This window comes from Molothrus ater, chromosome 11, assembly GCF_012460135.2.
Source record: "Molothrus ater isolate BHLD 08-10-18 breed brown headed cowbird chromosome 11, BPBGC_Mater_1.1, whole genome shotgun sequence".
Taxonomy (NCBI): Eukaryota; Metazoa; Chordata; class Aves; order Passeriformes; family Icteridae; genus Molothrus; species Molothrus ater.
The window spans coordinates 14,374,289-14,388,585 of NC_050488.2; the positions used below are offsets into that span (position 1 = coordinate 14,374,289).

Genomic DNA, 14,297 nt, shown 5'->3' on the forward strand with positions numbered 1-14,297 from the left:
CAGTCAGAAAGGTGTCTGAAAAATGCTGACATCCTTAGCCCGGGGTGCATGCCAGTGTCCTTTGTTTACATTGGGAATAGTGTTGTACCTGTGTAAGAACCAGCATCTCTGTTAAGGTTAGTGGTATGGTACCTGAATTATGAGTCAGATTTTAGGATGACTTTCATCTGCCTGCAGTAATTTAAAATTAGACAGATAAAATGCAGCTACTCAAAATAATGATATACACAAGGAGCTAATTTGAAATCCTTAATCTGCAATAACTGTGACGGTGTCATTTGAATAATGTTACCTTTAACAGAGAAGCTCAGTAATAAATTTTGCAAATCCTATTATTCATGTACTCTCAATTGCCTTGATTAGCTGTGCCTTTCTGTCTTGAAAAGTATGTTTATATTATATGTTTGTGTATTTTTCTTAGTCTTTTTACTTCATTATTGTTTTACTTCATGCACCCTTTTAAGTGATCCAGTCAGTTTTTTTTTTTTAATTTTAAAAATGGAAAATCCTGATGTCCAGTGTCTTACTGCTAACTACCAGGCTTTCATTGTTTGTGTTTCTGATGTAATACAAGTTGTAATTGGTATGAAATATTCCTGTGGCTTAAAATGCAGAACATATCTTTTTCTTCTCTACAGACATATATAAATACCATTTCTAAAGAAATGTATAAATATAATTTCAACTGTCCATACTTATCTTAGTTTGCTGCAATAAGATAATGTGCTTTAGGAATTGAACTTTGAAATAAATCGTGGCATATATAATACTGCTAGATGTGGGTGTTTTGAAGTATAGGACAAAATACTTGCTTAGAGAAAATCTTGCATTATTTCTGAAATTAGGTATGTTTTTTTACCTTTCTGTTCAATGCTTTGTGTGGTTTTACTGAAATTGTTGAAGTGGAATATGCAAAGCGTTCTTGTGACTTTGTTAATCTTGCTGCTGAAGAAGACTTCTAAGTTAAAAGAGAAATTGTTGGAAGATAAAATCAGTGATGACATGATTTGTTGAGAAAGATAATGAATGCTGGTCTTTGCCTGTTGTCATTAGACAAAAGAAAATTACAGTAGTCAGAGTTAAGACCCATCAAGTGCACTTTGCTGTACATTATCATTTTGCAATTTTTGTCAATTATCCAAAAGGTGTTATTGCTTCTCCATTGATTAAGGTATTAGTTATGTAGTAACTAAAAGATTAGTTATTAAAATTTCTCGTTATTAATTAAGATACCTATGTTTGAAATAGTTTCAGAATAACTTGTATCATTATTATGTTTTACACCAAATATTCTGTTGCATTTGTGTTTGCACAAATAATAGTAAATATTTAGGTAATTCTGAGAAACACTTGCTATTGGTATACACAGGAAATACACGAAATCTTGAGAAGCTGTAATTTTGCAATTGGTGTTTATGGAAGTTTGGTATTTAATCTCTGAATGGAGCTGGTAGTTATTTCTCAGTCTGTGAAGATGTGAAGAATTGTGTCTCCTGGAGAGACTAGCAGGGCCAATTATGCAACTGGTCGTTCTGATCCCCCCTTTGACCCCCTGAGATTCTGCAGTTGGGGGGTTCAGAGTCATTCTCCAGCACAGCCAGGATTAGCCTGGGAGCTGCTGGGGTTTGGCCTGGAGTTGCCAGCTGGCCCTAAGAGCAGCCCCTGGGCTGCTGCTGCCCTGCTCCTGCTCCCTGCACACCCCTCCTGCTCCTGCCTCTCCAGGCGCCAGAGGGAGACCTCCTGAGGTTATCCCCATACTTAGAGCTGGGTGTGATTATACCCTGCATGTCCACAGCTTTGTTTATATAAATATAGCCTTCGTGTTTTATCTTAAATTTGAATATTTAGTAGGTTACATAGGGGAAAGAGTGTTCCAAAATTTTGGCACATTCTTTGGTGCATATTTCTGGCACCTGAAAATAAGCAGAGTTAAAGGACCTTGGATAGCTGAGGCATTAGTTTTGATACTTTCAAAAGTTAGGGATGCTCCATCACATACATTTCCATTTTCTGTATTTTAATGAGTTGATTTGCAATTACAATTTTTGTGTAAATGTGTTTCCCCTTAAATGGATAATATGCATTTGTAATTGTAACTCTGCCTATATTATATGTAATCTGTGTGGATACAGTTTTGGCTGGGGCATGCAGCTTTTGCTCTGCAGGCTGTGGTTCCCTGCCTTGCATATCAGTAACTCCTCAAAGTATCAAACAGCAATTTTGTCCAAGTTTCTTTGATAGTCAGGCAACGAGAGTGACATAATGCTTCACTGGTTTGGAAATGCAGGCCTTTTTCCATTTTCCTGGATTGCTGTTTTTGCTCTTTTTTTGTCATTTTTCCACCTTTCACCCAGCTCTCCCTTTTCCAGGGTACCAAGGAGAGAGCTCCACCTGGCTTGTTCTCAATCATCCCATGACTTCCTTGTGTTACTCTGTGCTGACAGTTGTGGTTGTAATTGACCTGCTGTAAATTCTCAACAAGAATCATTCCTGTTCTCTGCCACCCATTATCCAGAGAAAGAGTTCTCTTTAAAGGGTCATTAAGCTGTCAGTTTATTCTTTTGAGACTTACTCTTTTAACTTCTTTCAAACTCAACTGCAGGTGTAATCCCTACAGCAAAATTCACAGGTGGTGACATAGTATGCTCTAATCGTTCATACACAGGAATAAAATTTTTGCTGATCCTTCCTTCACCCTTGTCCATTTCTTACTACCCTATTTCTAGATTTGTAAGTCTTTGGAGATGTCTTCTGCTTTATAGTTTTTATTTTCATTTTTGCATGAAGCAACAGAACTTGCCTTTTTTATAAAAGTAACACATCAGGATAAAAGAAAGAATGTTTTGCATGCAAAGCTCTCATTTCCCCTAAAGAAATTGGGCTAGAGATGGAGGAGGATTTTCCTTTGTGGAAATCACTTGTGGAATTACTTCCACAGCAGGTAGGTCATATGCTTGAAGGGCTTGGGACTTTGAGGCTAAACATTGAATGATCTGCTGGGAAGGGGATGATCCATATCAGTTCAGAGTCTCCTGTCCTAAACTACTAAAGGACAAAAAGGAATTTGGTAAACACTGCATAGCATTTTCTTAGTTAGCAGCAGCAGGAGTTCAGCAGAGAGTTTTATATTGCAGTATTCAGTGAGATTTGTATGTGTAACAAGCATTTTCTGAGACTTCTACTAGGGTAGAAGTTTACTAAGAATCACTTCTATTAAGCATAAAGCAAAACAGTGCCTGCAGAGGGGAGAAAAAAATAATATTGGACTTGCTCTCAAGTCTTGTCTTTCTTCTCTTGAAAACAAGAGAAATTTGGATTTTATGAAGTAACTAGAATATAATTAAGTGAGGATGTTCTTCTTAGGATCAGCTGTCACTGAGCAGAGTCAATCTTAGAAATAGTAAATATATCTCCAGAGGATCTCAGTCAAGGTAATGTTAGCTGCTTTGCTGCAGTTTAAAGGAAAAGATGAAAAAAGGGTTTATCCTCAGTGCATAAAAAGACTTGAATGATATAAACTTACTTGGCAGACATCTTCCCAGAGGATAGAGCCAGAAGGCAGGAAAAACTTCATTTGGCACCTTCCACTGGAGCAAAGCCCTACAGACTGGGGAATAGCTTGGGTGCCCTCTTGGACTGCATTCCTCTTGTCTGGACTTTAGTCCTTTAAGGGGAAAAAATAGATGTCTCTGAAGTGTCATCCAGTCCCAGTGCTAGGCTGGCTAATTTATATGTGTATTCATGGCTTTTTAGTGATGAAAAAAAAATCAGTTTGATTTAAAAGCACTTGTAAAAGTCAATTAATTGGTCTTAAATATAATCTGTGCACAAAAATAGTTGAACTTTTTTCTAAGTTTTAACAGGGCTTTGGTTTAGCTTTAACCGGTTTGGCATTGATTTATGCGAAACCAAAGCAAATTGGGATTAAGTTTTGTTTATATAAACAAGTTTATAAGCACTGAATGAAAGGATCTTAAAAACCTGAGCTTGAGATGATAGAGGTCCTGTTTGTGGGAAGGCCTCCTTCTGTACATTTCTCTAAATTCTTCATTGGTGGTGCAGGGATAGTCCCTGATGTTGATTACGTGAGGGATCATTTTTACCTCTCCATGTTCTGTGGCATGGTGGTGAAGCTGTCAGTGGCTGCATGCTGAGAGCCCCTGTTGTTGGGGTCATGCTGTATTTTAGAGAAGCCCTGTGCAGAAAGCCCAGCACTGTTGTGTTTCCAGTGTGTGATACAGGCACGGCCGCGTGCTCAGGAACCTGGGCAGCGGGAGCCGGCGCGAGTGCGGTAACTGGGCTGAAGATTGAGGTTTCATCTGATGCATGCCTTTGTGGTAATGTCAGGCTGCCATTTAGAGAGCTGCTCTGGACAGAACACACCATAACAGCTCCCTGCTTACCTTTCAGTTTGAAATCCATTGCACAAACTCTGTTTGTAAAATTGATAAAGTGGTTCATATTAGTTTTTAAATAGACACGTTTATCATTAGGAAACAGAGTTGAGGTTTCAAATGTTTTAGTGCTGTACTCTTTTTCTTTTCTTTCAGAATTAATCAGGTACAAGTTAGGAAAAGCTTCCAAAATCTGAACAGATGAAGATCAATTGATAAATCAACCCAGCGATTCACCATACTTTCAAGGTACTGTGCTGTGCTTAACCAAATATTTTCCTTAAGCATAAGATTCTCAGTCTCTAGATGTGAGAAACATAGAGAACAGAATATTAGCAGGGTTGCAGAGCAAGTCTGAAGTGTTACCAGATGCAGTGGGGAGACTTTTTTAAATGCAGATGTTTAATGTATGTTTCAGTGGGAAATAAAGTGACGTTGCAGTCAGCCTAGAAGGAGTTCAACTTGGCATGCAACTGCCAAACTTAGATAAAACTAAGCTGGATTATATCTTTCAATCAATTAGGTGATTTGGAAAAGTAAATTGTGGCAGATGGGGAATATAGCAGAATCAATATTTTAAATTTATTTATTTTTTATATTTTAGAAGAAGTAATCTTCCTTTTCTGAATAATTATTTTTTTCTATTTACATGTTTCCATGATATGTTAAAGCATTTGAAGGCTGTTAGGCTCTGGCATATGCCATAGCCTACCACCTGCATCAGTCCTATTATTTTACGAGTTCAGAAAGTGGAATTGTAATCTGAGATAGACTGTACAGTTGCCTAACACAGTGGGTTTATTCTGCATGACTAATGTTCATTGCAGAATGCTAGGAAAAGAGAAAATTATGATAATATATTGAAATTTTGTCTGAAGGGCTGCTAGTGCAGATTATTGTATCAGGTACTGCTAATTCATTGAAAGATTATCTGTTTCTTTCTCTGTTTCCCTTACATTTATCTTTACTCTATATCATCATGTGCATTTCACCATTTTGTATATTTTTGCTTAACTCCATGAAAAAAAAGACTTCACTCTTATGCACAGATATGAAGAATCCAGACTATTACAGCCTGGCCAGTATTTGCTGGGAAAAACATCTTTTAATATACTTTGGAATAGATTGCAGCAGCAGAAAGGACCATTTTGGTTAGCATGGATCTGGCCTGCAGAGCTTATTTAAGTGGCAGAGTTAGCCTGGGCTCAAGGATTGTGAGGAATGTTTGTTACTGTCTGGATCTTGCAATATGTGACATTTGAAGCTGTAATACCTGAAGTTTTTATAGCAAAATGCTTCCCTGGATTTTCCAGCCACCTGAGAGGTGGCTGTCTTAGTGAGCCCAGAGTGTCTGGGTGCGAAAACTGGCTTTGTTCTTTCTACTTCCTTGCTCCTCATCACTGAATAGGGTCACAACATCTATCAGGCTTTCATATAATCCTAGGAAAGTCTAGATTGGAACAATCCTCTGGACATCATCTGGTCCAACCTTCTGTTTAAGGCAGGTTATCTGAGGCCTGGTCAAGCTAAGGATTAAATATTTTTGGCAAGAGAAAGTTCACAATTTCTCTGGGCAGCCTGTTCCAATATGTAATTGTCCTCACAGTAAATATTTTGTTGTTGCATCTAGACAGAACTTCAGAACCAACTTGTGCCTGTTGCCTCTTGCCCTATCACTTTGTTCCTTATGAAGAGAGTTACCTCCGTCTTCTCTATAATTATCTTTTACTTCTTGGAAGACTGTGATTACATCTCACCTGAATCTTCTCTTCTTTAGGCTGAATGAACCTAATTTCTTTAAATTTTTTCACAAAGTTTTGCAACCTTCTAATCCCTTCGTTGGCTTTCTGCTGGACCCTGTCTAGTTTTTTTATGGGTCTCTTGAAGTGGCTCAGTCTTCCAGCCTGTCACAATCTCTGTGCATAGGGACACTTTGGGTGGATCTGTTTGTTTTCCAAGTTTTTGTGTCACCTGCAAACTTGGCAATGTATTTATTCCAGTCATCCAGATAATTCTAAAAGACATTGGATATGAATGAGCCCAGTATTGATCCCCAAAGAGCTCTGTTTGTGGCTGATTGCCATTTGATTTTGAGCCATTCCCACCCTTTGAGCACAGCAGTTTTGCCAGTTTACTGGCAATCTCATGGTCCCCATCTGTGACCTTTCCAACTAACTCTCTTAGCACCCTCATGTGCATCCTGTCAAGTCCCACATACCTGCCCATGTCCAATTTGTGTAATATTTTGTTGTTAACTTGCTAAGCACGTGGTCAGAGCAGGTAGCATCAGCAAAGCATCAGCAGGCAGCAGTCAAAACATGAGAAGAAAGTTTAAATTTAAATGTCCTTGTGCCAGGGTTCTTAGGATCCTTGGTTGGATATTTAAAGCACATCAGAAGTTATGGGGCCTCAGCAGCTTCCCTTCAAGAAACTCAAGTGCTGTGAGCTGTACTTGGACCCAGAGTCTTAAACTGGCAAGAAACCAGGCAGGGTTATGAAACCTTGCATGGCAGTTATGTTCCAGCAGATCAGTAGTACCAAATTGTCCCCATCAAGTGCTTTGGTTTCAATAAATGGAAATCCAGCACTAATGTGTTGTTGCAATTGGCCCGAACAGCTGTGTACTTGAGTAATTCTAAGTTTTAATATCATATTCTCTGTGTATAAATGAGAATCTGAAAGGTCATACCTGCTTGATTCCTCTGATTAAAATGATTCATCCGCACAGTTAGGTTGCTGAAATAGTTTTAACATTTCCAAATTCAAAAGGTAATTTCAATACCTTATGTAAAATTAGTAAACATTAGTTTGATTTCCAGATCATTAACTGCATGCATTTTGTGTAGTTTTGCCTATTTACCTTTAACACTTGGAAACTTTGTATCACTACAGTGTTTTCTCTGTAAATTTCCCTTCAAGAATTGACATTATGTGGTGTCATTAAGCAGGGCAAAGATCTGTGCTCCTCTATTCATTATTCTGCTTTAGATCACTGATATATTTGAAAATTAACTAAAGGAAGTGGTTGTAGTCTTTTGCTAGGTTCTTAATACATGGTAATAACATTCTTTGATAATTTGGGTGTAATAGTGTTATTGTGATATCTGGATAAACATATGAGGGCATCTCTTGCATTCTCACCCTAATGAAGAGTTTTTTGCAGATGTACTTATTTGCCTCCATTCCCCAATTCTTCCTTCTCAGAAAAGGAGACCTTAAGTTAGTCCTCTAATCTTAATAATATTCTTATTTCCCCTGGTATAGGTGGTTTGTAGTAGGTATGCACAATAATTTATACTCCAGCATTTAAAGTAGCTATATTCCAATTCTTCTGAGCATCTCCAGTTTCACCTTTGAAGTGTTACTCATAAATAAAATTATACACATCAACTTCCAGGATCCATGGGAAAAAGGATAATAAACTAGCATGATTTCTTATATAATTTTTTTATTGTGTGCTGCTTATGATTAGTATTATTTTTGCAGGATCACAATCCTATGTGTAGTTGTAAAGGGAGAAGTTGCTGATTTCCTGGGTGTCAGAGTGAGCTACAGATAACCATAATGTGTTTTTCTTAGTGTATTAATATTTTGCCATAATGGGGCTTAAATTAAATGGTCTGTTTGTTATGGCTAGGTAGTTCTGTCTTCATCTGGATGTTTTGATTTATGTAAACTTTTTATCTCTTGCTTCCATATTTGCCCAATTATAGTCTTACATTTCTCATACTGGAGATACATTTTAAAATGCATAGAATGTGCTCCCCATTCCAGTGTTTTCAGCAGGAGGTGATGGGAGGTCAGGACTTCAGCATGTCAGCTTCTTGAGTTGTCACTTCATCCTGAATCCTACCTACCAACAAATAATGACATTTCTTCTTAGTTTTTACGCCCTTCTTGGTTATTTCATATCTTTGGCTAGAATTAACTTACTTGATTTCGTTTAGTGCCATAATGCCCCTCAAAGCTTCTCCTTGACAGATGTTTGGTGAATTCACTATTTTCCTTTCTTCTGAGTACTGATAAAGTGACAGCCCTGTGGATTCTCCCTGTCTCTCCCTTTGCACTTCAACTCTCACATCCTTTCACTCCCATTGTGGAAAATCATCGGTGAATGGTATCATTGTACTTCTGCTCTTGAAAGAGTTCGGCTGCAGATTCATCCTTCCTTTTTCATTCCAGTTAAGAGTTGTCATATCTCAGGTCCTATACAGAGGCTGTCATACAGATTCTAACTGAACAGCTGAAGTAGGTGTTCCCTGTTTGAACGGCTTTCCTGGACCACCTGGCAAAAGAATGAAACCTGCTGGTACAGGTGAAAAAATGCCTGCAGTGTCATGCCATGAAACAACCATCCGCTGCAGTTTTCAGCAGTTGCATGCTGTTTGTAGGCATACATTTAATCATAGTGTTGCCAGCCATGTTTAATCTATTGTTAAATCTACCTAGTGAGCTTTAAAAATGTGAGTTTTCCTTTTCTGTATGTTTTGTTTCCTATTTTTGTCTCCTTTCTTTGCTTTTGCAGGCTGTGTTATATGTTTTGTTTGTTTATGCTTTCTTCACATCATTATTTGACTGTTTTCTCTACGTCATATCATCCACTGTTTTCTGCTGTTTTCCTGCCTCATATTTTTCCTTCTCTACTTTCTCTTTGAGCTTAACTTAACTCCTCTTTGTGCTTTCTCTCTGTACTCCAAATACTTGTTCTCATTCACAGGTATGAGCAGTTCATGGTTTTTCACACATTGTCTCAGTCCCAATGCTACTGCTTGGGCTATTTTGCTTCCTCAGATAAGTCCTTAGAACCAACCAAGGGCATTTCCAAGCTCCTTTTTGTTGTGTTAAAGAGAAGTATTGGCTTCTAGGCAGTTCTACACGCTTCAATGTTCTCCCCACTTCTGGCCAGGTTCACCCCACTTAACTCTGGATGTCTAATGCAGGTGCCTAATTTATGTGTGTGGTCATCCATGGCTACTTCTGTGGTCAGTGGGAAGAGAAGGGCTTCTTCAAATAGTGGTTTGCACCAGGAGGGACCAAACTGATCCCAGAAGTATCCCTTCCTCTCTGCTGACCACCAAGGGAGCTTTGGATGACAGCTGTTCTAACCGGATGTCTCAGATTTGTAACAGCCACCTCTGTTAAAGTCTACTGCTTGTACATGTGTTTTCAATTCTGATCTCCTTCTAACATGATGGATTTTCAGGGGTTTCCCTATTTTTACTTAAAATAATCAATGCATCCATGTACAGCATTATGGAAACAACGTAAGAAAATTGAACTAGTGTGCTTTAAAGAGCCCAAACATCGTATTCAGCCTAATGACTTTGTGGGGAAAGAAAGTTCTCGCCACTTCCAGTCCCTGTAAAATTAGTTTTTCATCTGCCCCTATTCCTGCTGTCTGACTAATCGGTCTTGTGCACTTGAACTGATGAACTGATCCTTCTGCTGCCACTTCCCTCCCTCTGCTGGAATACTGATGCACTCACGGCACAGTGAGAAAATATTGCAGCAGCGGAAGGTTTGCTAAAGGACAGCCCGAGGCCCAGGCTGCAGAATTAGATCTTGAGTGGGAATATATAGGCAGAGAAGAAAAGCTGTGAAAGAGGGAGGCTAAAAATGCAACAGCCAGATTGAAAGAGCAGAGAAGAGCCATAAAGGGGATAATCAGAGCTGTATGAAATAACAGTGGTGTGTGCTTTTACCTGTGTGGCTGGCACTTCTGAAGCAAGAGGCACTTCTGAGTAACTTGATGAGTGTCAGCTTTAGAAACTAAGAAGTTGATAATCTATTGGCTTGTTAATGTAGTTAGTTAATTGATGTAATTTTTGCCAATTGGTAATGTTTAAAGAAAAGAATCGTGATGTGTGAACATGAAATTGATCTGCTGTGGTCAGCTCTGTCACTGTTAAAGGGTAGGTGATGGTGGTCTATGACTCTGTTTGGTCACTCATCACTATATTTGCTTTATGATTTATGTAAAGTAAATAATAGAAAAACCCTTTATGAATTTGATGGACACTTGGGCATATCAAGGTTTCTTTTTCAAACTGCAGCTGAGGCAGCTTTCTGACAGCTTACTCCAGGACAAAGGAAAGCTGCATGAATGAAGTTTGTAATATAAATGAAAATATTTGACACAGAGAATATAGATCTGTCTGGAACTTGCTTTATCCTGTGCCTGGAGTCTGCATTCAGCTGTGGATACTATCTTAGACTCCATTTGTGAAGCACTGTTGAAGAACTAAGCTTGAAAGCAATCAGGCAAAGGCTGTTTTCCTATCTGGCTTCTACACCACAAAAAAAGCTGAGGTTCTGTTCAGAAGCTGTTCAGCACCTGACAGACATTTTTCTTCCAGTGATGTTCTTAGCTTTAATTATAAGTAGTTTTCTCTTTTATAAAGTATGCTATTTGATAATTACTCAATAATGCACTCCATTCATCTTTATTCCATGAACACCTTTATTTATTCTCAGACTAAGATGAAGAGTTTTGGGAATCTACAGGCAGGGCAGTGTAACTGTCTGACACATCAGGGCCCAGCTCAAGAGGCTGATGGCCTTTGATAATTAATCCTGCTGCAAATGTCTGCAGTAGAAGTCAGTATTGCTCTCTTTACCTAAATTTTATGGTGTTGGCCTTTTATGAAGGAGCTAACTTAGACTTCAAGTTGATCAGGAGGAAAGAAAAATCATGCTAGCTGTTCTGTCTTAGGTCTGCAATTTTATGAGATACATTCTGAGTGTGACATAAATTATCAGTTGGGTGGAACACTGAAACTATTCTTATAATTACAGCCTATGCTATTCCATGTGATGAGCTTGAATTTATAGATCTTTTATATGCATAAATTTGGAAAGAAACATCTCTAGCTTGTATAGCCCCACACTTGAAATAGAAAATGAAAATTAGCTAAGCCTGAGTTTATATGCACCTCTGCAGGTTAAACAAATTTATTTACAGTTCTGATTTCTGCTGTCTGGTTTTGCAAATACAAGTATGGGATCTGTCAGCAGTTCCACTGACAGTGCCAGTCCCGTGCTCTAGAGTACCTGTAGAGGAGGCAGCAAATCACATTTACATATTTTTAGCTGTTCTTCGAGGATGTTACTAACAGTGGCATTAAGTGTGGCCAGAAATCGTTGCAGATCATGGCCTGACAGTTTGACATTGGTACTTGAACATTCTAGTGGAGAAAACTCTGTGATAAATTAATTCTAAACCCAGGGGATTTAATCAAAGAGCTTGATTTTGCAAAGCTTAGACTCTATTACTTGGAGTTAGCAGGTACGACAGTATCCTTTAATCCTCGCTTTTGACACGGCACGACGTCATCGCAAAGTTTAGGCAAGGGGCAGAAAAAAAAAAAAAAAAAGGACTGTTTAAAAAAGAAATGTGAAATAACAATGAGTAGGCCCTCCCCCTGGGAGACAGGTTACGGGTACAGCGAGGGCAGCAGCGCGCAGGAAACTCGCTCGGTGTCCCCCCTGTGCCGGGCGGCCGCGGAGGGAGGGGACGGGAGGGAGCCGGGGGGCCGGGGACGCGCCCGCCCGGAGCGCGCTTCCTGCTCGCCGCTGCCTTTAAGGAGGCGCCGGCTTTAAGGTGGACCGGCGCTGAGGGCGGGGCGCGCCCGCCCGGCTCCGCCCGCCGCGTCGCCCTCCGGTCCGCCCCCCTGGCCGGGGCAGCGGGTGCCAGGCGGGGTTGTGATGCGGCCGTTGTTTTTGTAGGGTCGCGGGGCCGAGGTAGCGAGGCGGCCCATGGAGCTGGGGTACGCCTGGCAGGCGGCGTAGCCCCTCTCGCCCCCGCTCCCTTCGGCCGCTTTGTTAGCGCGAACACAAGCGCGCCTCACCTACACGGTGAAGAGGAAGGCAGCGCTCCCCGCACAATAATGGGCACCCGGGCGCTGCCCCCCGGGCCGCCGCAGAGGTGAGTCGGCGCCGCCGCAGGGCCGCAGGTTCCCCGCGGGGAGGAAGCCGAGCGAGCGGGCGGGCTGACAGCGCCGCGGCGCTGCCTTAAGAGCGGGGCGCCACCTTAAGCGGCCGCTGACTTTTCTCGTTACATTGTAGCAGCGGAAAGAATGTCGGCGCGGGCCGCGGGTGACGTCAGGAGGGAGCAGCGCGGCGCGGCCGCCAGGCAGCGGCAGCGGCGGCCCCGCCACGGCGAGGGAGGAGGCGGAGGAGGCGGGAGCGGCGCCGGCCCCGCCGCCACCGCAGCGGCAATGGCGGCCGTCGGGGAGCGCAGGTCCCTGCCCAGCCCCGAGGCGATGTTGGGGCAGCCCTGGAGCCACTGGGTCGATGCTGCTAAACTTCACGGGAACGACGGTGAGTGGCCGCCAACACCGCCACCCCCATCCCCTCCCCCCGGCCGTCCGCAGCGCAGCCCGCGGGTGCCCCGGGACGGCACGGCGGGGTGCCGGGCCCGGCGGGGAGCCTGGGTCCGTTCCCACCCCCGGCGTTCGCGGCCGAGTTCGTTGTGCGGTGCGCGCCCCCCGGGCGGGCTCGGGAGCGGCGCGGAGCGGGCAGCGCCTGCCCCAGTTCCTGTAATCCGGGACACGGTGCGAGGAGGTCGGAGCCGGTCCCCGGAGCCCGGCACCTCCTGCCCTCGATTGAGCCTCGGCGTGGGGCGGGGAGCTCCCGCCGCAGGTGAGGCATCCCCGCCGCTGACAGCGGCTCCGGGGCCCAGGAGCCCTCGGTCCCTCCGGTCCGTGTTTACGGTGCCCACGGGGGAACGGGCTACAGGTCACGAGCGGGGGTCAGTCCTACCCTCTGGCTTTTCCATGGATTGAAATCTTGTGGCTTTTTGGTTTTAGGAACAGCATTAGAAGAAAGTTTCAAGGAATACGGGAGAAACCGAGAAGCAATGCGACTTTGCCGAGAAGGTGAGTGCAATTCATTCTTGAGGAAAAGTGCAAGGGAGAAGTTTTCTTCTTCATAACTCCTTAGCAGAGGGGCAGGCACGGGAAAGAGAAAGGGTCAGAGTTTCCTGTCGGTTTGGATTTAGGACTGTCAGTGACTGGTGTTATTAGCATTATTATTAAATTAATATGTATTTTGAAAACTACGAGTTAGGGCATAGTCTGTCCTTACTGTGTTTCTATATGTTGTTTGTTTGTTTTCTTTACACTATAAATAGTCCTAAGGAGGCTCTGTGACCAACACTGATAAAATCTTCTCTTGAGTTACAATATTTTTTATTCTTGGTATAATCCATGTCAGTATTTCAATACCAATCCCTTCCTCTGTCATGTCATTGTGTTATGTTTATTGCTTGGTACTCTGCTAAATGAGAGTGACCTTTCACCTGTGATTAGCAAAAGCCCATTACGGCCTAGTTTCTTGCAAGAGTAACAATGCTACTTGGAGTTGTAAGCAGATGATGAATGAAAGCTATAGATTATTATTCACTTTCTAACAGACAGTGGAAAAAAGGAAATGAGTGTGATTTATTATGTTAATTTTTGTTTGTTTGTTTTTCTAGTTTAATGATTGTTTTAGAACAGAGAAAGTTTTAGAACCTTTCTTAATATTGTTGGTTCTTGGTTCCCTCCGAGTGCCTGAGACTGTACCAGAGAACAGGCCCAGCTGTTTTAAGTACTAGAGCAGTTAGACCCAAATCATTTATTTGATGTTGTAGAAATGGAAGACTGAGTTTGTAGATAAGGTTTACAATCCTGGGAAGCAGAACTTGCCAGCGACCTTAGGAGATGATCTGATTCAGCACTTAGTGACTTGTGAGCTGCAAGCAGCAAATGAAACCTAAAGCAGCACAGGCTGGCAGGATTGGGAGGCACTGATCCATGTTGAGCCTGAATCAAAATGGCTATTTTTTGTACAATTCCCAGCGTTGCTAAAATTTGGAAAATGCAGTTTCTAGAATCAGAGTCAGTGGTCAGGGGCATGGAAGAA

The 14,297-nt window shown here is 41.9% G+C and overlaps 1 protein-coding gene across 5 annotated transcripts in view; it reads left to right on the top strand.

The window, feature by feature from the left end:
• The window catches only part of ATXN7 (ataxin 7), an 86,731-nt gene that overhangs the window by 13,869 nt on the left and 58,565 nt on the right, over window positions 1-14,297 (top strand). For 2 of the 5 annotated variants that reach the window (XM_036390839.2, XM_036390841.1), the window contains exons 2-4: window positions 4,551-4,643; window positions 12,459-12,713; window positions 13,202-13,270. In XM_036390839.2, the coding sequence (XP_036246732.1) occupies window positions 12,470-12,713; window positions 13,202-13,270 (313 nt within the window). In that variant the 5' untranslated portion in view covers window positions 4,551-4,643; window positions 12,459-12,469. Of the gene's footprint in view, window positions 1-4,550; window positions 4,644-8,433; window positions 8,710-12,128; window positions 12,319-12,458; window positions 12,714-13,201; window positions 13,271-14,297 lie in introns of those variants that run through there. The other 3 variants (XM_036390837.2, XM_054516013.1, XM_036390838.1) reach the window with 2 other exon arrangements.